The 26,020-nt window shown below is 38.2% G+C and overlaps 2 protein-coding genes across 5 annotated transcripts; one reads left to right on the top strand and one right to left on the bottom strand.

Moving 5' to 3' along the window:
- Positions 1-14: 14 nt before the first annotated feature.
- On the top strand, positions 15-21,351 carry CEBPZ (CCAAT enhancer binding protein zeta). Its single transcript, XM_070429015.1, has 16 exons — positions 15-186; positions 2,198-3,696; positions 7,757-7,988; positions 8,571-8,754; positions 10,142-10,230; positions 11,660-11,713; positions 12,435-12,537; positions 12,646-12,714; positions 14,131-14,197; positions 15,222-15,322; positions 16,010-16,067; positions 16,339-16,532; positions 16,826-16,912; positions 20,488-20,549; positions 20,644-20,725; positions 21,077-21,351. Exons 1-16 carry the CDS (start codon positions 34-36, stop codon positions 21,214-21,216), a joined length of 3,174 nt encoding a protein of 1,057 aa, XP_070285116.1. The 5' UTR covers positions 15-33; the 3' UTR covers positions 21,217-21,351.
- Positions 4,953-26,020, bottom strand: CEBPZOS (CEBPZ opposite strand). 4 transcript variants are annotated; one of them, XR_011473151.1, is made up of 7 exons: positions 25,343-25,962; positions 24,380-24,495; positions 22,685-22,729; positions 21,256-21,340; positions 20,102-20,258; positions 19,548-19,647; positions 4,953-5,045 (listed from the first exon to the last, which is right to left on the bottom strand). XR_011473151.1 is itself a non-coding variant. In XM_070429030.1 (6 exons), the coding sequence occupies exons 3-5, from the start codon at positions 24,492-24,494 to the stop codon at positions 21,258-21,260; spliced, it is 243 nt and encodes an 80-aa protein (XP_070285131.1). In that variant the 5' UTR covers position 24,495; positions 25,343-25,603; positions 26,006-26,020; the 3' UTR covers positions 19,878-20,258; positions 21,256-21,257. The 4 variants fall into 4 exon arrangements, 3 of the variants coding, with proteins under 3 accessions (XP_070285131.1, XP_070285130.1, XP_070285132.1); XM_070429030.1 differs by lacking the exons at positions 4,953-5,045; positions 19,548-19,647 and adding an exon at positions 26,006-26,020 and having other exon boundaries at positions 19,878-20,258; positions 25,343-25,603; XM_070429029.1 differs by lacking the exons at positions 4,953-5,045; positions 19,548-19,647 and having other exon boundaries at positions 19,878-20,258.

Here is a 26,020-nt window from a genome sequence, read left to right as displayed (position 1 = left end):
ACCTGCTCCCGGGTCGCGCGTGCTTTGCGCACCATGGCGGCCGCCAAGAAACCTTTGGAGTTCCATGCCCAGCGGCCCTGGGTTCCTGACGGGAGGATAGAAGATTCGGACGAGGACGACGAGGAGGATAATGAAGCCGAGAATGGGTTCTCCATGGAGGAGGTGTTACGGCTTGGAGGCACCAAGGTAATGGCCTGGAACCCCCGGAGGAGGGGATCTGGGCGCGGGGAGTGGTCCCGCGCGTGGCCCCGGAGCTGCGGGGCAGGAGGGCGTCCCGGACCCGGTTCCCAGCTTCGGAAAGTGCTCTGTGCGCTCGGCACCACTTCTTTTCCGCTGCTCTTTACAAGATAAACGCGAATTGAGCGTTTTTATGCCGTCGCCTCAGAATGTACTAGCAGGCGATCCTCTCACTTTATTGACGAAATATAACGGCGCTCCGTCGGGTCGGGAGGCGGACTTTCTGGTCCTGACCTCGCGGCCTCCGTGTTGTGAGCTCCCGTGGTGGTGGAGTTTCAGGTCCTCACCGAGTCCGGGCACAGGCTCACTGCGCACTCAGGAGCTCTGCGCCTTCTAGGAATTCACATCCTGACTCTGGGAAAGGGACAGTCCCCAAGCTTTTGAATACACAGTATGGAGAAAAGTGCTACGGAGAACAGTAAGACAGGGAAGGAGGACATGCACAGTGAGAGAGGGCGTCGGGCAACCCATCACTGCGATGCACGAGCAAAAACCTGAAAGGAAGAAAGAACTGAGCCACGTTTCATGAATAACGAAAATGTCAGTGTGGCTGAGGCAGAGCGCAGTAAGAAATGGGGAGAGGGGCAAGAAATGAGGTCAGAGAGGTAAGAGGGTGGGGAGCTTGACGAAACCATTGGACAGCTTGGCTTATTTTTTGTTAAATGTTGTTTCGAGACTAGAATTGGGGTGAGGGGGTGGAATAGAGGAGGAGAAAGGCACCTTACAGGAGCAGACTCACCCTTTGCTCTGTGCTCTGCTCTGTGCTCGAGTTGTATTTGGTTTTTAAGTGTGTAATAGATGCACGTGCTACAAAAGGGTTAGTTTGTTCTGTTTTTTAAGGAAGGGATTCATGGTGGAGTCTCTTTTCCCACTTCTAGCTCCAGTCATGCAATTTACCTTCCAGGAAGCAATATTTTTGTAATTCTTTTTTCTATCTTCCAAGGAAATAGATATGCATGTACATTATTTTTTACATAAGAGACACTGTATTATATCTATATGTAACATGTTGCATCCGTTTTTTCTTACTACCTATGAGATCCTTCCATATCAGAATGTAAAGTTCTGTGTCATTGCTTTAATGCCTGCATAAATTATTGTGTCTGTTTTAATTTTCTGTCAGTTTTTGTGGATACTTACATTGTCAATATTTTGCTATTTTAATGCTTCAGTATGTAACCATGAATACCTATTTCCATATTTCTAAGTGTACGTGTAATCAAAATTTGTGGAAACAGAACTGCTGGGGCAAAGGATGTGTGCTTCTATGTATTTTGATTGAAGGTGGCAAATTGCCCTTAGAGGTTGTGCCAGTTTACACTCTCATCAGCCTTGTAGGAAAGTGACCCCTCCCCCCTTTCCCTAACAACACCTGCCATGATTTTATCTTTGCTCTGACAGGTTAAAAAGTGGATGCATTATTGTGGTTTTAATTTTGAATTTCTCTAAATGTTAGTGAGGTTGAGCATCTTTTTACATTTTAAAAAAACCACTCTCCTCATCCCCCATGAAATGTTTGTTTATATCCTTTGCACGTATTTCTATTGGGTTATTTGTTACTTTCATAACTGATGTGCAGCAACTTTTATATTAATCATTAAGCCCAGTTGCTGTGATACGAGTTGCCAGTGTTTTATCCAGTTTATTATTTGTCTTTTGTGTATGAGAGAATGATAAATTTACCCATTCGTTTCTTTGTGGGCCCTAATGTCAAATTTGAAAAGGTTTTCCCTACTCTGGAAATTTTTTAAAATTATGTTGTGTTTTTTTCCTATTATTTTTTGTTTCTATTTTTTACATTTAAATCTTTGATCTGTCAAGTATTTACTTTGGTGTGGGTTGAGAGCCCAGGCAATACCATGACACTTTGATTTCAAAGACACAGGTTCACATTAACTTTTGAAGTTTTAACTAAACTGTTGGATTTGTAATTTATTTTTAACTTTATGTTTTTATGCAGCAAGATTACCTTATGCTGGCTGCTTTGGATGAGAATGAGGAAATTGTGGATGGAGGCAAAAAAGGAGCAATTGATGACCTTCAGCAAGGTGAATTGGAAGCATTTATTCAAAATCTGAGCTTGGCCAAGTATGCAAAATCTTTCATAATTGCAGAAGATGAACCACCCAACAAAGAAGATGCCAACAAAAAAGCAAGCGTGTCTAAATTAGATAATAAAAAGCAAAATGCAGCAGAAAATGAAAGGACATCAGTCAGTAAGGTGAAAAATAAGAAGAGACCAGAACAACATTCTGATGAGAACAATAGTCCTGTACCAAAAATAAAGAAAGATAAACAACAGGACATCTTTGAATTTGTTGAGAGACCGGCATTGTTACTGAAGCCTGGAGGCAAATGGTATGATCTGGAGTATAGCAATGAATATTCTTTGGAACCCCAGCCTCGGGATGTTGTGTCTAAGTACAAAACTTTGGCTCAGAAGTTGTATGAGCATGAAATTAATTTATTCAAAAATAAGACAAATAATCAAAAGGGTGCCTCTTCTACCTGGATGAAGGCAATTGTGTCATCAGGGACCCTAGGAGACAGGATGGCAGCTATGATTCTTCTTATTCAGGATGATGCTGTTCACACACTCCAGTTTGTAGAAACTCTGGTAAACCTTGTGAAAAAGAAGGGCAGCAAACAGCAGTGCCTCATGGCTTTGGATACTTTCAAAGAATTACTCATTACAGACCTCTTGCCAGACAGTCGGAAACTGCGGATTTTCAGCCAGCATCCTTTCAACAAACTGGAACAGTTGTCCAGTGGCAACAAGGACTCAAGAGACCGAAGGCTGATCTTATGGTATTTTGAACACCAGCTGAAACACTTAGTGGCTGAATTTGTGCAGGTCTTAGAAACTTTAAGTCATGATTCCTTAGTAGCCACCAAAACTCGAGCCCTTTCGGTGGCTCATGAGCTTCTTTGTAACAAACCTGAGGAAGAAAAAGCTCTTCTTGTGCAAGTGGTAAACAAACTGGGAGATCCTCAGAACAGAATAGCCACAAAAGCCTCCCATCTGTTAGAGACATTGCTTTGTAAACACCCCAATATGAAAGGCGTTGTGTGTGGTGAAGTTGAAAGGCTGCTCTTCCGCTCAAATATCAGCTCCAAAGCACAATATTATGCAATTTGCTTTTTAAATCAAATGGTCCTCTCCCATGAAGAAAGTGAACTGGCTAACAAATTAATAACTCTTTATTTTTGTTTTTTTCGGTCTTGTATCAAGAAAAAAGATATTGAATCAAAAATGCTTAGTGCCCTTTTAACAGGAGTGAACAGGGCCTACCCTTATGCCCAAACTGGTGATGACAAAGTGAGGGAGCAGGTTGATACGCTGTTTAAAGTGTTACACGTTGTGAATTTTAATACCAGTGTGCAAGCTTTAATGTTGCTTTTCCAAGTAATGAATTCTCAGCAGACAATATCGAATCGATATTATGCAGCATTATACAGGTAAATACATACCCTGCAAATCTATGAATGTGAGGAATAGGTAATCTCAGAGTACACGAAGTGCCCCTCTTGGGGCAAGAGAAAGACTTACAGAACTGGATTTTAGGGCCCCCTCAGCAACTCTCTACTCACTAACTTGGGAGTAAGTTCATCTTTGTTTTCCTGTTGGACAACTATGTTACATGCTTGAAAACATTGTTTATTATTTTTTATTTTGAAAAGTTGTTAAAATACAGAAAAATACACAAAGCATCTAATACATACCAGCTAATATTTCAAATTTCACATTTTGCTGTATTTGTTTTAAATCTTTTGGGATATTAAAGAGATAGAACTACAGATGCAAGTTTCCCTCCCTGAGTCCCCCACCTGACCTTCAGTGTGGCTTATGTCCTGTATTTCCTTATCTGTCAGCCATTTAGTAATTCATTCAACAAGAATTTAGTGCCAACTATTTACTGGGTACTGTTCCAGGTGCTTAGGATATAGCATTCAACAAGAATTTAGTGCCAACTATTTGCTGGGTACTGTTCCAGGTGCTTAGGATACAGCATAGTGAACAAAATTCCCACCACTAGAGATGCTTACATTTATATTGGGGAAGTCAGGTGGTAAACAAGAAAATTTGTTAAGTAGGGGGAGGGTTGGTGGTTACAGTTTGGAATTTTTTTTAATAGTCGGATTAAGATTTTGTTTACCAGACTTTGCAATTGACCTGCAATGCACCCATTAAGGGATGATCTTTTAAACAGTGTGGAAACACTTTGCAACTGTTTGAGTATACCAGAAAGTTTTGCATTTCCTTCTAATTCATTTTTATAATTTCACAATCGTAGATCTTGTGAGAAATGAAATGTAGTGGTTAACTCTTGGACATAAGCCACACTGTCTGGATTTGAGTTCCAGTCATTAGTTTGCTGTGTAGCTTTGGACAGATTATTTTATCCTCATTATAACCCTATTGATAAACATGATCGGTACAAATGGTCCCATTTTACTGTGCCACAGTTTGTCTATAAAATGCTGCGAGAAACCTACCTCATAGCATTGTTATGAAGATTATGAACCTTTCCCAAGGTTACACAGCTAGAAAATGACAAAACTGGGAGTTTGGTAAGATTAGTGAGTTAATGTATGTTATCCCATGTAATCTTCATGTGTATATGTTAAGCACTTAACAGAGCCAGACATCTAGTAAGTTTTTATTTCTGTTACTAGTAGGGGAAAGTTAACAGAAGTACTAGAACAAGAAGTAATGGTTTCACACAAGCATATCTGGAGGACTGTGTTAATTCTGGGTCCTATGGCTGGAGGTTTAGATCAGTTGGAACATCTCTAGGGTTCAGCAACTAGAATAAAGAGAGAATTTAAAACTTATATGAGATGATAGTTGAGAATCCTATAGAAGAGAGACTTTGGGGAGAGAAGACATGTAATAGCTTTACAGAGTCAAGTATTTGAAAGGCTGTCATTTGAAGTATAATTAGATTATTTTGTTGTGGAGGGTTTTTTTGCCCACTTGATAGAGGTTTGATTAACAAATAGAATTGTACATATATGTATAAAGTGTAAAATGTGATAATTTCATATACATTGTAATGATTAATCAAGTTAACACATCCATCACCTCACATAGAAACTTGATGAGAGTAGATGAGAATGCTTAAGACCTACTCTCAGCAAGTTTCAAGTGTATAATACAGTATTATTATCTACTAAAGGCTCGGTGCACGAATTTGTGCACTGGTGGGGTCTCTCAGGCTGGCCTGTGCCTCTCACAGTCTGGGACCCCTAGGGGGAATGTTGGACTGCTGGTTTTGGCCCCATCTCTGTGGAGTCCGACATCCCCGGAGAGATGTAGTGCACAAAGCAGCAGATGGCCAGGGAGGAGCCCATGCTCCACTCATCCCGGCCCCACTGCACCTGCCACCACTGCTCGATAAGCTCATGGAGCAGAGTTCCTGCTGTGGTCAGTGAGCATCTGCCCCCTGGTGGTCGGTGCACATCATAGTGACTGGTCATTTGGTCACTTTGGCTTTTATATATATAGACTAGAGGCCTGATGCACGAAATTCATGCAAGGGGCTTCGAGGGCCAAGGCGGCAGTCCCAGCCGCCACTGTAGCCCTCACAGCAGCAGCCCCGGAAGGACATCCGATCTAATTAGCAATTATGCTTTTATTATTATAGATAGTCACCATGCTGTACAGTAGATCTTCAGAACTTATAACTGAACGTTTATGCCCTTTGACAACCATTCCTCCATTTCTACCCATCCTCTGTCCCTGGGAACCACCAGTGTTCTCTGCTTCTAAGTTCGATTTTTTATTTTTATTTTTTAGGTTTCACATGTAAGTGAAGTCTACAGTAGCTGTTTTTCTCTGTTTTTCTTCACTTAGCTTAATATCCTCCAGGTTCACCCATGATGCAAATAGCAAGATTTCTTTTTTTCTCATGGCTGAATAATATTCCATTGTAATATCACATCTTTATCCATTCATCTGTTGACAGACATTTAGGTTGCTTCCATACTTTGGCTATTGTGAAAAATGCCATGAACATGGGAGCGCAGATATCTCTTCAAGATACTGATTTCATTTTCTTAGGCTATATACCCAGAAATGGGGTTGCTGGGTCATGTGGTAGCTCTATTTTTAATTTTTTGAGGATTTTCCATAATGACTGTCCCAATTTGTATTCCTACCAACAGTGTACGAAGGTTCCCTTTTCTCCATGTCCTCACCAAGGTGTGTTATCTCTTCTCTTTTTTATAATAGCCATCATAACAGGTGTGAGGTGGTTTTGATTTGTATTTCCCTAGTGATTAGTTATGTTGAGCAACTTTTCACATACATGTTGGCCATTTGTCTTTGGAAAAATGCTTATTCAGGTCCTTTGCCCACTATCAAGTTTTTTGTGGGGGTTTTTTGGTTGTGTTTTTTGGGGGTTTTTTGCTATTGAATTCTATGAGGCTCCTTATGTATTTTTTATATTAACCCTTTATTAGGTTAATGGTTTACAAATATTTTATCCCATTCCATAGGTTGCCTTTTTATTTTGTTGATTGTTTCCTTTAGTTCCACTTACTTTGCTTTTGTTGCTTGTGGTTAGATTATTATGTGTTACTTCAGATGGCAATAGTAAAATAATGGTTGGAAATTATACAGGAGTGGATTTCAGCTATAGGTAAAGAAGAGATTTTTCTGGTAAAATTTTGTCCAAAATTAGATTGGGTTCCTAGTGAGAAAGTAAATAATCCACAATTACTAGATATATTTCATAGCCATTTGCTATGGAATGAACCATTTATTCATTCAATAAATATCAAGCGCTTATTGTAAGTGCCAGGCACTGAGGTTACAACAATGAATAACAAGGCCCACTTCCTGTTCCATTGGACTTTGGAGGGAAAAGGAGAAAATGGTAACTGTGTTAAGCTATGAAGAAGATAAACATGGGACCGATAAAGAAAATAATAGAGGAACCTGATTTCGATATTATGGACATGCAGACAGTTGGGGAAGAACATTCTGGGCAAAGAGAATAGCATGTATGGAAGGATGTTACACAATTAGTATATTGGACGAAAGATTCTCTGAAGTCCTCACAATTTAATTTTCTATACATGTAATGGTCTTCACTAGAACCATGTGGAGGAGGCTGCTTTTGGTCACCCAGCTAATAGATACAAGGATAAGAACCCAGATTTAGTCCACTGCTTTCATAGGTCAGTTTTCATTGTTTGGTCTTGGATTGGCTTTTCATGGATGGTTCTGTATCTATGGAAAATTATACTGTTAAGTCTAGAGTATGGAGAACCACTTGGAAAAGGAGAAAAAATGTCTCTCTTGTCCTGGGATCCCTCTCACCCCTACCATCCTGGTTCTTTCTGTCCTGGCATTGACTTACATTTTACCTCTTGGCAGAAGTGATCTCTTGTTCTAAAATAAGTAGGAAAGTTATCCCTAACTATGATGAGGTTAGTAGTTTCCTCTAATATGTTGCTGCTGGTTATAGAAATGTTTTATGAATAAACAGTTAATCTTGTTTTTGTTTTACAGGAAGATGTTGGATCCAGGGTTAATCACATGTTCAAAGCAAGCCATGTTTCTTAACCTTGTCTACAAATCTCTGAAAGCTGACATCGTGTTGCGTAGGGTGAAGGCTTTTGTGAAGAGGTTACTTCAAGTTACTTGTGAACAGATGCCACCATTCATATGTGGAGCTTTATATCTTGTGTCTGAGATCCTTAAAGCAAAACCAGGTTTAAGGAGTCAACTAACTGATCATCTGGTATATTTTACAACTGCTTTTTAAATTGAGTGGGTTCTGAGATAGATTGGTGTTTTTCTTCTTTGCTTCAATGACAGTAACTTTCTTAGTTGTCTGGAGCATATCAGAGTGTGAGCAGCAGTTGGGACAGACCTGAACTCAAGTTCAAGTATACAGTTTATTAAGTGGGCATATCGCTTGACTCCTTTACTCCTAATAAACCACACTACACTAAACTGCATTAATAGGATATAATTATAGATGGTTATAGAGCTAGCAGATCTCTTTAACCTGTTTCCTCTGTTGTGAAATGAACATAACATATACCTGATAGGGTTATTTAAAAGATGTCAGAAATTTGTTTGAAGGCTCAAATGTTTTTATGTAATAAAGTCCCAGAGTCTCAGGGATTGTTGGCTCAAAACTTAAGTCTGTTAAATTAATAAATAAGGATAGGTTCTCCCCGCATCTAAATTTCACTGGTGGAACATTAATGTTTCACCAGAATTGCAATAAGCGACTCTTCTTCAAAACTATCGCACCAAAAAAATTGAATGCAGACTTCCAGTTGATTGACTCAGATTCACTAAACCACTTTTTCAGGAATCTGATGATGAAGAAAATTTTATTGACATAAAAGATGATGAAGACATAGAAACATTCACTGATGCAGATAAAGAAACAGGTACAGTGAAAAAAGCTGAGACAGAAGAAACTGTGTCTAAAAATCATATGGAAACCAAAAAATCAGATTCTGCATCTTGGGTACACTTTGATAATTTGAAAGGTGAGTTTTTTAAATATTAAATTATTCCCTTGAATTTTTAAATGAGGAAATTGGTTTCCCCTTTGATCTTACTAGAAATTAATATACAATTTTAGAAGTCCTCAGTATTGCTTTCTTAAAAATGGGAACTCTTGTAACCTTATAAGACCTTAGAAGTACATTTTTAATATAGTGGATAATTTATTAATAATACTACAGATAGTACATACACATTTTAAAGTAATTGAAATCGTAGAAATTAAAGCAAGTACCTTTTGGAGCTATGAAGATTTAGTGGGAAAACTGTGACATGTTAGGTGCACAGTATATCTCATTTTCTTTAGCTGTTAATGTCAGAGTTTATACCTTTGAACCAGTTTTAGTTTCTTAATCTTTATCTGTATATGTAAAGTTTTTTAGCCTTAAACATAGAACATTTATGAAGATATCAAATATGTGTATATGAAAGTTTGATTTATAAACAAGTGTTTGGTTAGATATTGTGAATTATGTGACAGTTTTGGTTCTTTTGTTTGAGCATCATATTCACCCTCTTCAGTTTCTTAAAGTAGTCTTTTAGGAATAAAAACTGTGAGACAGAAACTTAGGTTTTCCATATACATACACAAGCTAAAGTAAGTGTATTAATAGAATACTAGGGCCAAAAGAAATCTTAGAAATGTAGTCTCTTCATTTGAGGCTGTGAATTCTAGCCTTGAGGATCAAGAAATGTGCCAGACCTATTTCTTCAAACTTGTTGTAGAACTTGTGGTCAAATTATTTTCTCTCCAAATTTCAGTTTGCCTGTGAAGTATAAAAAGTTTGGTAGCCATCAGGAAAGTTTTTAAAAGAAATCCATCAGTTGTCTTAGGGCTAAACTGAGAATAACTCTTTAGAAGGATGATGAGCATGTACATTGTGAAGTAGGCAGTTAGTTCATAGTGTGTTCTGAAAATCCTTTTTTAAATTGTTTAATCCTGAGTTTCTGAAAACATGAAGAAAATGTAAAACCTGTTCCAAGTAAGAATTATTTCTGGGCATAATTAAATTACAAATATTTAGACCACTGTAAAGTTCAAAAAGACTTTAACCTTATTTCATCTTCAGGTACTTGCCACCTTGACACTTATGACCTAGTTGACCCAGAATAGGCACCTTTTGTTTTTATTTGAAAAAGGGAGAAGTTTTGGACGGCACGTTTTAGTAGTTGGGATAAACATGCTGCCTGATTTATGCAATAGCAAATGCTAGCTTGAGTACCAAGATAGATTCTTGAAGGGTCTTTGAGTTTTTAATATAAGTAGGATGCCTGGCTAATTAAGAATGTTGGAACACATTAATGATGGTGGCTTTAAATATCTTAGGCTAGGAATAAAGCATTTGAGAAATACTCTTTTTTTGTTCTCAGGTGGCAAACAAGTAAACACATATGATCCATTCAGTAGAAACCCTTTGTTCTGTGGAGCTGAAAATACAAGTTTTTGGGAACTCAAAAAGGTAAAATAATTTCAATTTGTCTTTCAAGTCACTTGTGCTATATATTTGTTCTCATGGATTTAACACCTTGGAAGTTTCCATTTTTCTTGCAAATAATAAATATAGGAGTTGTTATTTAGACATGAGTTAATTGTCATAAGGAAGTAATCTAAAGCAATCTAAAGTATGTCACACAGCTGTAATGCTTTTTAATACATAGTTCTTTTATCTCTGATAAACATTAATTTTCCATATTTACACCCTCTGCATTCACATATAGAAAATCTTAAATAATGTGCATGCAAAATAAGGATGTGGTACCTGGCTATAAATAAGTTTTGCTTTTTTGTAAGTAGATTATTGCATGTAACAGCTCTCTAAATAGTTAAATTTTGCTTTTTGCATTAGATACCCCTGAAAAGTTTTGTGATGAAAGTACTTTTTGCAAATAAAGTTACTTTTTAAATGTGTAAGAGTACCTCATATTTTTAATAATCTGTGATTTCTCGTGTAAAGCAAATAAGTGTCTTCCTGTATAGTGATTCTGAAAATGTGGGCACAGACTCCGGTGGGTCCCTAATCCCTTTTCAAGCAAGTCTGCAAGGTCACAACTATTTTCATACTGATACCAGGACATTTTTACCTTTGTCACTATGTTGACAGTGGCACTGATGGTGTAAAAGAAATGATGGCTAAAACTGTTGGTTACTTAACACAATAAAGACAGTAGCATGAAGCTACACTCACATCTATTATATTCTTTACTGCCACATACCTGCACGTTTTTAAAAAGCCAGTATCATGTAAGAATGACAAAGCAAGGAAAAATGTTGATTTTATTATCTTGACCCTACAGTTCATTTGTTTTTAATGTTCTGTGTTCATACCTAAGTATGAAACTTGTCTCATCTCCCAAGGACAAGAGTCTGGGTATTTGGGAGACTTTGTCTTAAGCATCAAGAAAATCCACAATTATGTAAAAGCCTATTAATAAATCCTCCTTTTCCCAACTATATATCTGTCTGAGGTGAGATTTTCTTCATATACCTCAACTACAGTAACATGAAATATGGAAGTAGATGTGAGAATCCATTGTATTAGCTAGTTTGTAAAACTGTAAAATAATGCTACCCTTCTCACTAAGATTTATTCTTAAAAATAATTTTCATAAGATACATTATTATGTAATAGGTTTATTTTTACTTTAAACTATAAATAAATGTTTAAAATGTTTCTGTTGTAATTTCTAGTAAGGTAAATAACAATAGGTATATCCCACTTACATTAAGGAAGCTCTTGAGGTATTTGATTTTTAAGTATATTAAGCAGCCCTGAGAGCAAAATTTTGAGAACCACTCCTCTAATGTATTACGTTTTTTACTTCTTTGGGTTTTCTTAAATAATCTATAATTGTAGTAAGAGTTGACCTCATTCACATTTTTCTTTTTAGTTATCTGAACATTTTCATCCCTCTGTGGCTCTATTTGCAAAAACTATCCTTCAGGTAAGTCTAAAATATTCAAAAGACATGATATAAGGAAAAAAATAAGTAATCTAGTTTTAGATAATAAGTTGGCCATGCAATATTTTCTCCACCAGATAAATTCAAACACATTTGTCTGCTGTTGTAAAGGAGCAATGACTTAATACAGAACAGTAGTTAAGTCTTCCTACTCTAAGATGAATGGAAATACAGGATTTTAGAAAACCACAGTCATTTATTACATTCTAGACGAGAAAGATTGCCCTCTCCTTTCCTATTTGTCACTTAAGGGTTAGGTTTCTGGTTAATGGTTAGATGACCTGCAGTATTAATATGACTTACCTATTCATATAATCAGCAATGCATCATAGAAATTGTATAAGTCTGTGTTTAATTTGCATGTTCCCTGGCCAGGTGGTTCAGTTGGTTGGAACATTGTCTCATACACTGAAAGGTTGTGGGTTCGATTCCAGTCAGGGCAAGTACAGGAGGCAACTGATAAATGTTTCTCATATTGATGTTTCTCCGTCTCTCAAAATCAGTGAAAACATCCTCAGGTGAGGATTAAGAAAACAAAAAAAATGTGCATGAGAGAAACATTTGAAATCATTTATTGCAGATTTGTGCCTTCTACATATTGTAATAGATGCTTATATTTTCCTCTTTTTTGTTATCTGGGTATATATGTATATATATAAATATAAAATGTAAATTAAGTTCTGAAATTCCCCCCACCTTTCAGGGAAATTATATTCAGTATTCAGGGGACCCACTGCAGGATTTCACACTAATGAGATTCTTGGATCGATTTGTATACCGAAATCCAAAGCCACATAAAGGCAAAGGTATGCTTCTATTTGATGAATTATTCAGTTTTTACTTTTGATATTTAATAAATATGAGCACATAACTACCTAGGTTTTACGTTATACCATCTTGATTTTACATTTCAGAAAACACAGATAGTGTTGTGATGCAACCAAGAAGAAAACATTTTATAAAGGATATTCGTAGTCTTGCTGGTAAGTATTTATAAAATACTTTTTAATAATTTATAAAAGCCTGAACAGTTGAAACTTGTATGATAGTACAAGTCAATAACGAATAAATTGTGTTATTCTTTGCTCCACTTTATCAGAATAAAACCTAAGCACCAGAGACATTATCCATCTTCTGTTCCAAGGAGGTATAGGCATTCTTAAGTCTACTGTGTCTTGGCCTTTTATTTTTTAACTTTATTACACAAAATTTCAAACATATCCAAAGTAAATAAATTAATATGATCAACTCCCCAGCCCCCAAAGACCATCATCCATCTTTAACAGTTATCAATATTTTTACATTTTGGTATCATCTGTACCTTTATCAGTGATATATATATATATATATATATATATATATATATATATATGTAATTATTATCTTTTATAGTTCAGATCACCTTAAGTCTCTAATATGGGCTAGCAGAAAACCCCACAGAGTTCTGTCATAGAGCATCATGTTAACTTAGTGGATCCATCTTAGGATCTGATTCTTTGTTTTTCTATTCAGAGTTGTCATTTGTTTGCATACCAGATCACAACTCCTTTTTGTCCAAAGGCTAAGGTGAAAATACACCTAATAAATCAGGGGTCCTCAAACTGCGGCCCGCGGGCCACATGCGGCCCACCAAAAACATTCATCCGGCCCGCCGGGTGTTTTTGCCGCCGCTGCCTGTCCTGCTTAGCAGCCGACTCGTCCCGGGCCCGCAGTGCGCACGTGTGGAATGTCTGAGGGATAGTGAACTGGCCCCCTGTTTAAATAGTTTGAGGACCTCTGTAATAAATCATTTCCAACTGACTTATCTCAGAGGTCCAGAGGTATGAAAAGACTTGCCCAAACTTCATAGGATTAGAATTAGAAGCCTAATTTCCTCTAATTCAAGAGGAGTCATAAATTTTTATTCTGAAGAGGGAAAATTAACATCCTGTAGTTCCTTAATCTTGTTTTTCAGTTTTCCTCAGTGTTAAGTAAAATCATGGAGAATTCTATGTTTGTCTTTGCTTCCTATTCCTGGAATGGCAGGCATTGTCATTTTTCTGAGATGAAAATGGCAAGTTTAAAGAGATTATTAAAAGAACTCTGAGTTTTTGTCTCTTGAAATTCAGACCTGGGATGCAATTAGGGGACAGTGAGAGACCCTGTCCTTTCACAGTGATGTACTATGGGCTAAGTACTGCCAACTTTTCATTCTAGCTGGTCATCAGTTTCAAATGTTGGGTCTCCTCCACACAGACTTTTCCAGAGATTGTTTTTTGCACTCTAGGATCCCTTTTGCCCACCTTCCTTAACATTTTGAGACATTATGATTGTGGGTCTGCTGTATTTAGTCTTAAGAGCTTAAATAACAAAAAGAGGATTACTTTAATAAATTAAAATTTTTAACTGAATTTTTCTAGTGAACAGTAAGGAGTTCCTTGCAAAAGAAGAAAGCCAAATACCAGTGGATGAAGTGTTTTTTTATAGGTAATATACTTAATATAGTTTCATTTGGGGAACTTAAATTTAAATGTTTAGATTTCGTAAAATGCTTTGTTAACATAGGCCAACCTTGGAAATATCGAAGGTCATTATATGCATACTAGAGGCCCGGCACATGGATTTGTGGGGTCCCTCAGCCTGGCATGGGCCCTCTCGCAATCAGAGACTCCTTGGGGGATGTATCAGTGCTCGAAGCGGCAGGCGGTCAAGGAGGATCCCGAGCCAGGGCTGGGTGCTGCACCACTGCTGTTCATCCTGGCCCCACTGCGCCTGCCACTGCCACTGCTCAGTAGCACTGCTGCAGAGGCTGGAGAGGTTTCCACTGCTGCAGCTGTGTTGGCCAGCCCTGAGCCCGGCTTCTGGCTGAGCAGTACTGTGGGAGCGCACTGACCACCAGGGGCAGCTCCTGTGTTGAGTGTTTGCCCCCTGGTGGTCAGTTCGCATCATAGCAACCGGTCCTAACAGTTGCTTAGGCTTTTACATACACACATACATGCGCGCCTTGCAGTAGTAAAGGAACTATTATCTGGTTGGTTAATTCAGCTTGATTTGATTTGCTTTTTAAAAACATTTTATGTAAAGAATTTTGAGCATATGACCCCATCTGCAAAATGCTAAGTTTTGCTGCACTTCATGATGACAATAGGTCTAACTGATAAAATATTGTGAATAGAGGTCAGCCACATTTATTATAATATTCTAATACTTTTATCATTAGGGTTGACCCTGAAACAACTTTTTACATATGCCATTCAATTAAGATGAGTTGAGGTGTTTCTATGAAGAACTTAATCTAAATATTTGTAATTTATACTTCACATTTTGGAGGTTTCCAATTGTTTTTGTAAAATTCAAAACTTCTATAATAAATACAAATTTTAGTCATTTATATCCAACTGAGTTAACAGCCTTTACACTTGTTTTGGTGACTGGCCAATGGGTGCTTTGATTATAATAAAGTGGGCCCTTTAGTAAAATTATTAAAGATGTAACATTAATTTTATTTTAGGTATTATAAAAAAGTTGCTGTTGTTAAAGAGAAACAAAAACGGGATGCAGATGAAGAAAGTATAGAAGATGTGGATGATGAGGAATTTGAAAAGATGATTGGTAATTTGTAAAATAATTTATTACTATTTACTTATATTACCATAGAGTATTAGTTGTAGAAGTGACCTTAGTTTAAAAATTTTATTTAACTAAGAATACCATGCAAATCACAATGGAGGATTAAAACATATTTTGGGGAGATATGGTAATTCACCCACATTTGCTGCAGAAAAATATGTGATTGTTCTTTGACAATTTGTGGAGGAAAAAAAATTATATTTACCTGAGCCTATTCATTCTTAAGGCCAAATCCATAGAAGAGAAACCATTTTTACTGTTGTTAACCTCCTTGCATTATTGGTAGCAACAGTCTGCTACTTAGTCTATTTTATCTTTATACTCCAGGGAGCTAGAAAATTTTAATTAAAATTTAGACCGAAACAGGAAACATGGGAAATTAGAAGGGTTTACATTGAGTTCACTTAAATAGTTCTAATAGAGTAAAAAGGACAGTAGTTACTAAATATTTATTTGATATTTACCTTCTTATAAAACTGTAGAAAGAAGCTGAAATTAACTGGAACCCATTTTAGTTGAGGAATTTAAGTAAGGCCAGAATATTCACAGGTTTATTTTGGTTTTTGTCATAAACAGAAAAATCATGACTGTTAATTGATTCAGAAATAAGACATGTCAACTTTGTTGTTCTTTGTTATATCTCACACTTTATATGTTGTTATCTGGCAGATACATTTGAAGATGATAACTGTTTCACCTCTGGAAAGGATGATCTTGATTTTGCTGGGTAAAATACATTTCTTCAATATTTTTTTAACTGTTTTCTCAGCATTTCCCAGTGGTCCCTCAGAACAGTAGAGGTATTAATAAATTTGGGAAATGGATCCAGTGCTTTCATTCTGGACCTTTTATAATGCATATTAATATATTAAATAAAGGCTCCGAGCCTTCTGTAATTCTCCTTTAAGCCTGTTAATAGCCTAATACCTCTGGTAGGCACCAAGCCATGTTTTAGAAAATCATCCTCTTTTACATTACAAGTTGTTGTTTTTCTTCAGCAACATGAAAAAGAAAACAAAAGGAGCGAAGGGTGAGCCAGAAGATGAAGATTCAGAAGATAGTGATGATGACTTTGATAACTTAGATGATGATGAAGTTTCTTTAGGAAGTATGAATGAAGAATTTACTGAAATTGATGAAGATGGAGGAACATTCATGGATGTGTTGGATGATGAGAGTGAGGGCATTCAAGGTAAGCATTTTAAAAATTAAAGACAGAAACAAACTAGATCTTCCTTTCTTCCTCAGCATATCTGTGATACACCTGTTGAGCTGTTGTGTTGCTTCCTTTTTAAAATTTTATTTTTTCCAACAACATTTATCCCTCTTCCACCTCCCCACCCCCCATCACCAGTTGCTCTTTTTAATGTTAAAATACCTAGTAATTAGTGTTTTCTAAAAGTTAACAAATATTTATCATTTAGCATAACCCTATAGCAGTCTTATTGCTTTTAAATTACTTAATGGCACCTTTTTTGGTAACAGACCTTAATGAAGTCAGCTCCAAAGTCAATTCTAATAAAAGCAAGAGGAAAAGTGCAAATGATTTTGACTTTGCTGAATCATTTCAAGGTAAGAAAATGCATTTAGTCCCTTTGAAACCTAAGCAGTGTGCAAATGAAAGTTATTATTCATTATTCTTTTGGGAAATTAACTTTTCTAAATTGCTAGTTAGTACAATTAGTTTGTTTTTATAATGGATAATAACAGTTTTATGTGAAAATTGTTATTTCCCACATACAGCTTTAATTATTTTTTTCTTCCTGAATTCTTTCCTCTTACATCTAAATATCTCTAGATCATTTCTGTTTAAACCATTCAATTATATGTAAGCCCTGGTTTTTCATAGATACCTTTTGCTTTTTCTCAACTAAATCTTATTCTTTGCCATTTGACCCTTCTGAAAATCCATGCTCTTTATTAATTTTATTTTCCTTTTTTGAGATCTGCCACCTTGCTGCCATGTCAAAATAATTCTAACCTCACAAATATCTTATATAAAACAGAGGAATTCTTTCAAGTATATCATAATGTTATTTTAAAGTAGCACTTATAAGGTACTAATAAAAGAAAAAAGTACTATTATCTGGTGACAGCCTTAAGTTTTTGATTAAAAATATAGACAGCAATCATACAATAAATATTTTATCCCATAATTCTTGGCTAAGTACACAAGTGCCCTGGCTGGTGTGGCTCAGTTGGTTGTACCAAAAGGTCGCCATCTTGATTTCTGGTCAGGGCCGGCTCGATGCCTGGTAGGAGGCATGCAGGAGGCAGCTGATTGATGTTTTACTCTCACATCCATATTTCTCTCCCTTTCACTTCCTCTCGCTCTAAAAGTCAACTAAAAATCTTAAGAAAACACAGACTTGTGCGTTTTTTCATGCTTTGCCTCTCTAGCTTTTGCTTACTAGTACTGATGAATAGAAATAGATTTGCAAAGTTAAAAACACTTGACAATATTTCATTAAAATTAAGAAATACTTAAAACTTTGACATTAAATATTTTGACAATAAATATAAAAAGTAGTAAAAACTATATATTGGTAGTAGTCTCAGATTTTTTATGCCTACAAAATTTCTATCAGCTCTTTCAAATACTGCTAACAATCAGTCCTGTTAATTAGCTTGATTTACCTGGTACATATTTAAATTTTAATATCTTCCACACTTTGTTTTCAACTGAGTGCTGTAAGGTCACATGTTAATAGTAGCAAATGCTCAAATATAAGGCAAAGTTTTCCTCAAAATCATCTCACAGGAAATAAATGTTGCTTTAAAACAAGTCCTGCTGAGCCTGTCATTAAAAAAATACTCTCTCAGTAACCTTATTTATATTTTTTAAATATATTTTATTGATTTTTTACAGAGAGGAAGGGAGAGGGTTAGAGTTAGAAACATCGATGAGAGAGAAACATCGATCAGTTGCCTCCTGCACAACCCCTACTGGGGATGTGCCCGAAACCAAGGTACATGCCCTTGACCAGAATCGAACCTGGGGCCCTTCAGTCTGCAAGCCAACGCTCTATCCACTGAGCCAAACTGATCAGAGCTCATTAACCTTATTTTTTTAATGATCAGTACTGTTTTCAGAAGACAATAGTCTGAGACAGTCTAAAATCTTAATGGTTTTGGATGCCGATTAAAGTGTACCTAGTAGAATTGATTAAAACAAAACAAGAAGCAAAGAAATTTCAGACTTATTAATTGATCCTGAGGGCTCTACCTTAATTTACAAACGTTGGATATTCTTAAGGATAATCAAACCTTGCAGCATAATTGAAGTTATAGCTCTGTACCTATAAGATGAATGAAAAACAAAACTTTCCTAATCCTATGCTAATGAGCATTTTAGTCTAAGATAAAATATTCAATAATAGTATTGTGAACAATTCTTAAATAATATAACATACATTTCACTTTGATAAAAATTAAGATGAAATGCTCTAGAAACTATTTTATCAAAAGTGGCTCTGGTATATTCACATAAAGACTTGTACACAATTGTTCATAGTGGCATTATTCATAATAGCCAAAAAGTGGAAACAGCCCAATGTCTGTTGACTAATGATTAGATAGTAAAATATGGTATAGCCATGTAATGGAATATTATTCAGCAGTAAAATGGAATGGAGTGGTGGTACATGCTGTAATATGGATGAGCTTCAAAATTGTTATGCTAAAAGAAGCCAGATACAGAAAACCACTTACATAAAACTAGGGGCCCAATGTATGAACTCATGCGCCACAGTTGTGGGCCACGAGGCTGTGGTGGGCACAGGGCTGGTTCTCTGCCCATCCTCCATGCCCCCGCCTGGCCTCTCCCACCTCAGCCCCCGGCCCCTCTGCCGGCAGCCCCATTCCTGCCACTCCCACGTGCTGACAGTGCCCGCCGCACTCACACCTGCTGACAGCACGGAGCGATTGGGGCCGGCGCCAGCAGCAGGTACGAGCGGCGGCTACTGCCCCAATCACCCCTCAGGAGCAAGGCACAGTGGAGAAGCCCTCAGGCATGATCAGGGCCAGCAGCAGGTAAGAGCAGAGTGCGTACTAGCAGTGTATGAGAGCAGCAGCTCCGGCACTGGCAGTGGGTGCAAGTGCCTGGCAGGACCGCAGCGCATGGGAGCAAAGAATTTTCAGTAACCACCAGAGGCTTGCCCTGATGACAGCAACCGGCGCCCCACCTTGATCTGGCACTCCCACTCACCTGCTCCACCATCCCACCTGCTGCGGATGCCTGCCATGGTCCACATGCGCCCCCTGGTGGTCAGCACACGTCATAGCGATGGGTTGTTCCACCATTCGGTCTATTTCCATATTAGGGATGGATAGATAGATAGATAGATAGATAGATAGATAGATCAATAGATCCAGAAAAGGCAAAGCCTTCATGGGAGGGATCATGTTACTACAAATGGACACTAGGGATCTTTTGGAGTTGATGGGAATATTCTAAAATTGCATTGTGATAACAGCTGAACAACTCTGTAAATTAATTGAAAAGTATTGAATTAATACACTTACAACAGCTGAATTTTATGACAAATTTTATTCCTTAGTACAGCTTTTTTTAAAAAGTGACTCTAGTAGTGCCAGAGACATTGCTGTCAGAGATGCAAATTGTAGTATTAAAAATAGATGTTTTACTTTTTTATCTATTTTGAAAAGTTTACATATCCAGAATTATAGGTTTGTTTTTTTAAAGGAGAAGCACTTTATTTTGAGTGGTGTAAACAAAACTTTATAACATAATAAACATACCTTCCATAAATTTCTTCACAGTCCAAAGAATAAAACCTCTGGCTTAATTAGAATTTACATTTTGCCTTAAATATTCCAAAATCTATCCATGTCAACTTTGGAAATTTAATCGTGCCTGATACAATGAAATAGGATAAACTGTGATCAGTGGCCAAATCTGAAAGGCAAGAAGACATAAAATCATCTGAACAATTCTATTAGGATACTTTTTCTTAAATACATTTCTGTCTAAGTACCAGCTACCTAATGGTGTTAGAAAATAATTGCAAATTTTGTACTTTATCCCCAATATAAATTTTTTTTAACAAAGTCGTGTTGAAAGATTTCTATTTTTCCAAAATCATTGGAATTTACAATTTAATAATCTAGGTTTATACTTCTTTTAGGACCCAGGAAAAAAAAGAAAAGAAATCTCAGTGACTCCAACCTATTTGTATCTGCTGAAGAGGTAAAGGGTAATGTACTACTTTGAGAAGTTAGCTATTCAACATTGTTTTAAGTTTTCTGATAAATGTATTCCCCTACCCTTTCTTTTTTTTAAGTTCGGCCACCTACTGGATGAAAATATGGGATCCAAGTTTGACAACATTGGCATGAATGCCATGGCTAACAAAGATAATGCAAGTAAGTAACTTGAATTTTTCTGCTAAGTGACTTTATAAATGGTTTTTAGACGTTTTAATTTTTTCTGATATTCATAGTTACTGGCTTCTGTTTTTTGCCAGTAAAAGGGGTTCAGGGAAATAAAATCTTGAGAGCATTTATTCCTTCCCTGAACTGGTCTTTTATAAATAAAATGGTAATCTTTGACATTAAATATAGAAGGAAAGTAACAAATAAGCAGGGGATTTGCATTGTGGTTGGGAAACAACTGTAGACGCTGGCAGACCAGAAGCTCCTGTTACTCAGTAGGATGTTCTGTGGGGCCTCCAAAAGTCTACAGTGTGGTATGCTCATCTTTCTTCTCCCCCAAAGGTCTCAAACAGCTTAGGTGGGAGGCGGAACGTGATGACTGGCTACACAACAGAGACGTGAAAAGTATCATCAGGAAAAAGAAAAATTTCAAAAAGAAGAGGCCAAAAACACCTCAAAAAATTAAAAAGCAAAGAAAATGAGTGTTTTCTAAATAAATTATAAATTCAGATTGTACTTACTCCTAACTTTTGTTGTTCAACCATTTTTCTTGATCTTGCTGTCTCACTCCATACATTCCAGAACATTCAATGGATTTGTAATAAACTGTAAATTAAAAAATAGTTGTCATTTATAAAATCATGTAAAAATGTTAAAATTAAACGCTATCTATATATATAAAGAGCCAGGGGCCATTGCAACCGAATGGATGACCAAACAGGCTGAGTGGGGTGACCAGGCTGGCAGGGGGTTAGTGAGGGACGACCAAATGATCGAACAGCAAGCTGTGTGGGGCAACCAGGCCAGCATGGGGGTCAGTTGGGGGTGACCAGGCCAGCAGGGGGGGCAGTTGGGGGCGACCAAGCTGGCAGGCAGAGGTGGTTAGGGGTGATCAGGCTGGCAGGGGGGCCACTAGGGGCGATCAAGCAGGCAGGCAGGTGAGCAGTTAGGAGCCAGCGGTCCTGGATTGTGAGAGGGATGTCCCAATCCTGAGGGATGTCCTCAGGATCAGGCCTAAACCGGCAGATGGACATCCCCCAAGGTGTCCCAGATTGGAGAGGGTGCAGGCTGGGCTGAGGGGACCTGCCCACCCCCACCCCCACCCCCACCCCCCCCCACCCCCCGCACGAATATCGTGTACTGGGCCTCCAGTTCTATATAATAAGAGGAACATGCTAATTAGCCATTACGCCCTGAGGCGTAACAACGAAGTGCATCAAGACTCCATCACGGATCAGCAGGAGGGTGGGCCAGTGAGGTACAAGCGGACTGTGGAGAGCTACAGGAGGGGGCAGGGCAGCAAGCTATAGGGGGAAGGGGGGTGGGGGGAGCTACAGGAGGGCAGCAGCGACCTAGTGGCACATGGATTCGTGCACAGGGCTACTAGTTGAGAAATAAACTTTCCCTTCTTGCTAGTATTTCATGTAGAAGCTCTAATACCTGTACTAATAATTATAATGAGCACTATTAGGCAAATACTGTGCTAATTACATAATGTTACCTCATTTGATCCTTATAACAATTTGTGAAGTGGTATGATCATCTCTACTTGACAGAGAAAGAAATAGCTCCAAGATGTTAACAAACCTGAAATTGGTTTTAAATTGTAAGCTGGGTTTGATTCCATCACCACCTCGGGTATGTCTCATTCCATAATCTACATTCTTAACTACTGGAAGAATTAAGAATCCAGCCCATGAACTAACTGCTCTCATCTAGATAACTCTAGGTGAGAATTTTCTCTATTCTCAGAAGGAGCCAAAATAGGGATGAATAATATTTTTTTTAATCAATGTCACAAAATAGTTATTTTGCCCTTAATTGGTCATAAAGAAATTACTATTTAGTTTATATAGGTTACCTGAAAACATCTTTTTGTAGTTTTATTTTTAATTAAGACAAAAGTTATAGATAAATACCTATAAGATGAACAGGATACCTGAAACATACCTTCCAAGATGAAGGGAAATTTCTTGCTCATTGTTTGCCTAAAATCTGATGGGAAAAAAAATCTTAAAATTAGACATGATTAGAGATTCATTATATTAAAATATGCAGCCATATTTTAACCTTAGGGCGTATAAAGTAGGGATACCACAGATTAGAAATTTTTGTTAAGGTCCTGGTAATCCAGAAACTATATCCTTTTGGGTCTAAACTGCACTTGCATATAGCCTTCCATAGTTATTTTGGAGTTTTAACATTTTTGACCTATATATATGATGTAATTTACTTAGAAGTGGTATTTAAAAGCAAATTTTCAATGTTAATGTGTAATTCTCTTATGTAACTTTATAAATTATTTTTATGGATGCAATTTTACCTTGTTTTGGAATTAGAAATAAGACTACAATACCCAGTTTTTTAAGTTGATCTTAAACTTTAATTTGCTTTTAAGTACTATTTGGATTTTTTTTCATATACCCTTACTTATAGTTTAAAAGCATAGAGGCTGCCCTAGCCAGTTTTGCTCAGGTTTGGGCATCGGCCCAGAGACTGCAGAGTCTTGGTTTGATTCTGGTCAAGGGCATATACCTTGGCTGTAGGCTCAATCCCTGGGCCCCAATGGGGGCCAGTGTGGAAGGCAACCAATGTGTCTCTCTCACATCGATGTTTCTCTCTCTGCCCCTCCCTCTCCCTTCCACTCTCTAAAAATTAATGGAAAAAATATCGAGTAAGGATTAACAACAACAAAAGCATAGAGACTGAATATCCAGTAGCATCGTGGAACTGTCCCGGTGAAGTACTTTTTAAGAAAACAAATGACAGGTTTCAAAGATGGCCACCACTGGGGATTGCTATTCCCTGCTTTAGTGAAAGAGAAAGCAGCACTTCCTACTTTGAAAGTTTGTCAGCCCGGCCGATGTGGCTCAGTGTTTGAGTGTCGACCCATGAACCAGGAGGTCACGGTTTGAAAAAATAAAAACATACTTGGGGGAAAAAAAGTTTGTTAGCTCTCAGATAAAATTTCACCTCACAATAGGTCAAAGCACTTTCAGTAATAGCCAGGGCATGGGAAAGGGTTTCAGTGCCTAGTATGGATGCAGAACTCTGCAAGCCTAAGAAACTGGTTACTTTGACAGTTTGGCTATGCTACTCTCAGTCTACCAAATAGTGAGGTGCATTTGCTACATCTGTGCTCCCAAACTAAGCCAGACTAAGGACACTAGCGCTATTACCCACCCCTGCACTAGGAAAACCCAGGGAAGTGTGAAACATATCCCCTAGTCTGCAAACAATTTTTTAAATATATTTTTATTGATTTTAGAGAAGGAGGGAGAGAGAGAGAAACATCAATGATGGGAGAGAATCATTGATCGGCTGCCTCCTACACACCCCTACTGGGGATTGAGCCTGCAACCCAGGCATGTGCCCGTGACCAGAATCAAACCTGGGACCCTTCAGTCCATAGACCAACGCTCTATCCACTGAACCAAACCGGCTAGGCTGCAAACAATTTTTTAGGAGGAAGCTAAGAATCATTTATAATAATTAACACCTAGTTTCCCCTTGTACCATAGTAAAAATGCCTAATGACGCTGAGTCTAAAGAAGCAGTTTCTCTAATAATGCCATTTAGCACCTAAAATGCATTAGCAAACTGTATACCCCTCCATAAAACCATTCACTTCTGAATTATCATTACCTTGGCTTGTGTCCATCTTATTAAACAAAACATATGCTCCAGCAACGCCCAGAAATTCAGCTACTAAAACTCCTTTAAAGATCTTCTTTGCCAGTGGTTCCAAAGTGCGGACCATCCTAAGTTTAACAACAAATATATGTGAACCTAAATGAGCCTATTAAAACGTAATGTCACTTCTATAAAAATAACTCCATCCCCACAGTTTGATTATCTCAGTATGTTGGTACTGTCCTGAGCATGCTCTCTGTCACACTGTTCTGCCCTTTGTGCAGGTGGTATGTTCTCTAACACTCTGCAGTCCCAGCTCAGCTCACTGTCACGCCTTTTCTCCATTCACTCCTGACTCCTTTTCACAACACCTGAGGGTGGGGAGGTAATTAAATACCCTACCTTTGTAGTATCCTACTAAAATCATTATCAGGTGTCTCCTCCCCCCCCCCAAATATTTCCTTCTCTCATTTTGATAATGTGATCCCTGGGGACTAAAAGATTAAAACTTTACTATTCTTACCCAAAAGAAGCAGGGGAAGTGAAAGAAAAAAAAAAGGACTTATAACCATCAGGCAGGTGAGTGGGTGGGAAGAGTTGTTTTGCTCTTGACTACAATGCTGTACATTACTGACAGGAAATAAGCCCTCATCAGTACAGGGAGCTCTCGGGGTTATTTTTAATGTTCAAGGGGTGAAAAGAACAAAACAGCCGCCTGTAGCCAGACGTACAGTATAAGGAATCCCAGTAAAATGCCATTTCGTTTTGTTGAAGGGAGAGAGGTTAAGGGTTCAAACAATAAAGTCCAAATAACACTGTATAATAAACCATGCACCTTTCTTAAAAATGTATACATATGTACAAACACACACGTTTTACATTGCAAGTCCCTCAGCTTCAGGTTGTAACGACCGATAAAGCCCGTGAGATAATGACCACCGAAGGCATACTGTGCACAAGAGTTAGGCTACTAACCTGCAGGGGAGAAACAAGAGCAGACAAGCTTTTGAGAAGGTTGGAAGTTGGGGGACGTTTCAAATAAATCGGTCCTCTAATGGGCTCAGAGAAAAGCAGCGCTGTGATCATGGGGTTAACATCGCACGGGGCTCAGTGCACACAAGCTTAAGACAAGGCTCAACGTGGCATCCGAAGACCCGTCATCTGTGCACCACAGCGGGAGATCTGCAGGCTCGGTATCTCCAGGCAACACCCTGTCCCGCAGCAAGGACTCAGAATCTAGAATAAGATATTGAACAAGATTTCTCAGCTACGTCTCTCCAGGTTCCCACCCGCAAAAGCCGAGCAGCCTGCGCGCGACCTCAGGCTGGCTACCCACGATCCTCAGCTCCTCGCCGCCTCGCACCACCGGAGCCCCTGCTCCCACCGTCTGCCCAGCTGCCCCCCGGATCCCAGGGCACTCCAGCCCGGCCTGCACCGCCCCGGCCCTGGGGCCAAGGTCGCCGAGCAACCCGGAAACACTCGGTCAGTCCGGCGGCGTGAGCGGGGAGACAGGGCCCCGAGTGTCCTCAGCATGACCCCAGTGTCCTCAGCATAACGAAGGCGCCCCCAGACTGGCCGAACTCCCGCTCTGGGTAGCACAAATCTAGCTCCGAATTAGTGCCCGCCCCGCTGCCTTACCTGAGTCGCGTGCAC

Source organism: Myotis yumanensis, unplaced genomic scaffold (genome assembly GCF_028538775.1).
Source record: "Myotis yumanensis isolate MYYU_CA2020_CCGP unplaced genomic scaffold, mMyoYum1.0.hap1 SCAF_11, whole genome shotgun sequence".
In the NCBI taxonomy this organism is placed as follows: domain Eukaryota; kingdom Metazoa; phylum Chordata; class Mammalia; order Chiroptera; family Vespertilionidae; genus Myotis; species Myotis yumanensis.
Note: the sequence above shows the minus strand (reverse complement) of the source record. Positions and strands in the feature narration are given on the sequence as shown.

Excerpts from the sequence above, each read along its gene's own strand:
- CEBPZ (XM_070429015.1), top strand. The coding sequence starts at position 34 with ATGGCGGCCGCCAAGAAACCTTTGGAGTTCCATGCCCAGCGGCCCTGG. Across the intron at positions 8,755-10,141 it reads ACACTTTGATAATTTGAAAG|GTGGCAAACAAGTAAACACA; the intron begins GTGAGTTTTTTA and ends TTTTGTTCTCAG. Across the intron at positions 12,715-14,130 it reads GGATATTCGTAGTCTTGCTG|TGAACAGTAAGGAGTTCCTT; the intron begins GTAAGTATTTAT and ends GAATTTTTCTAG.
- CEBPZOS (XM_070429030.1), bottom strand. The coding sequence starts at position 24,494 with ATGGTCCGCACTTTGGAACCACTGGCAAAGAAGATCTTTAAAGGAGTT. Across the intron at positions 22,730-24,379 it reads TAAGATGGACACAAGCCAAG|ATTTTAGGCAAACAATGAGC; the intron begins GTAATGATAATT and ends TTTTCCCATCAG. Across the intron at positions 21,341-22,684 it reads ATTTCCCTTCATCTTGGAAG|TTTATTACAAATCCATTGAA; the intron begins GTATGTTTCAGG and ends TTTAATTTACAG.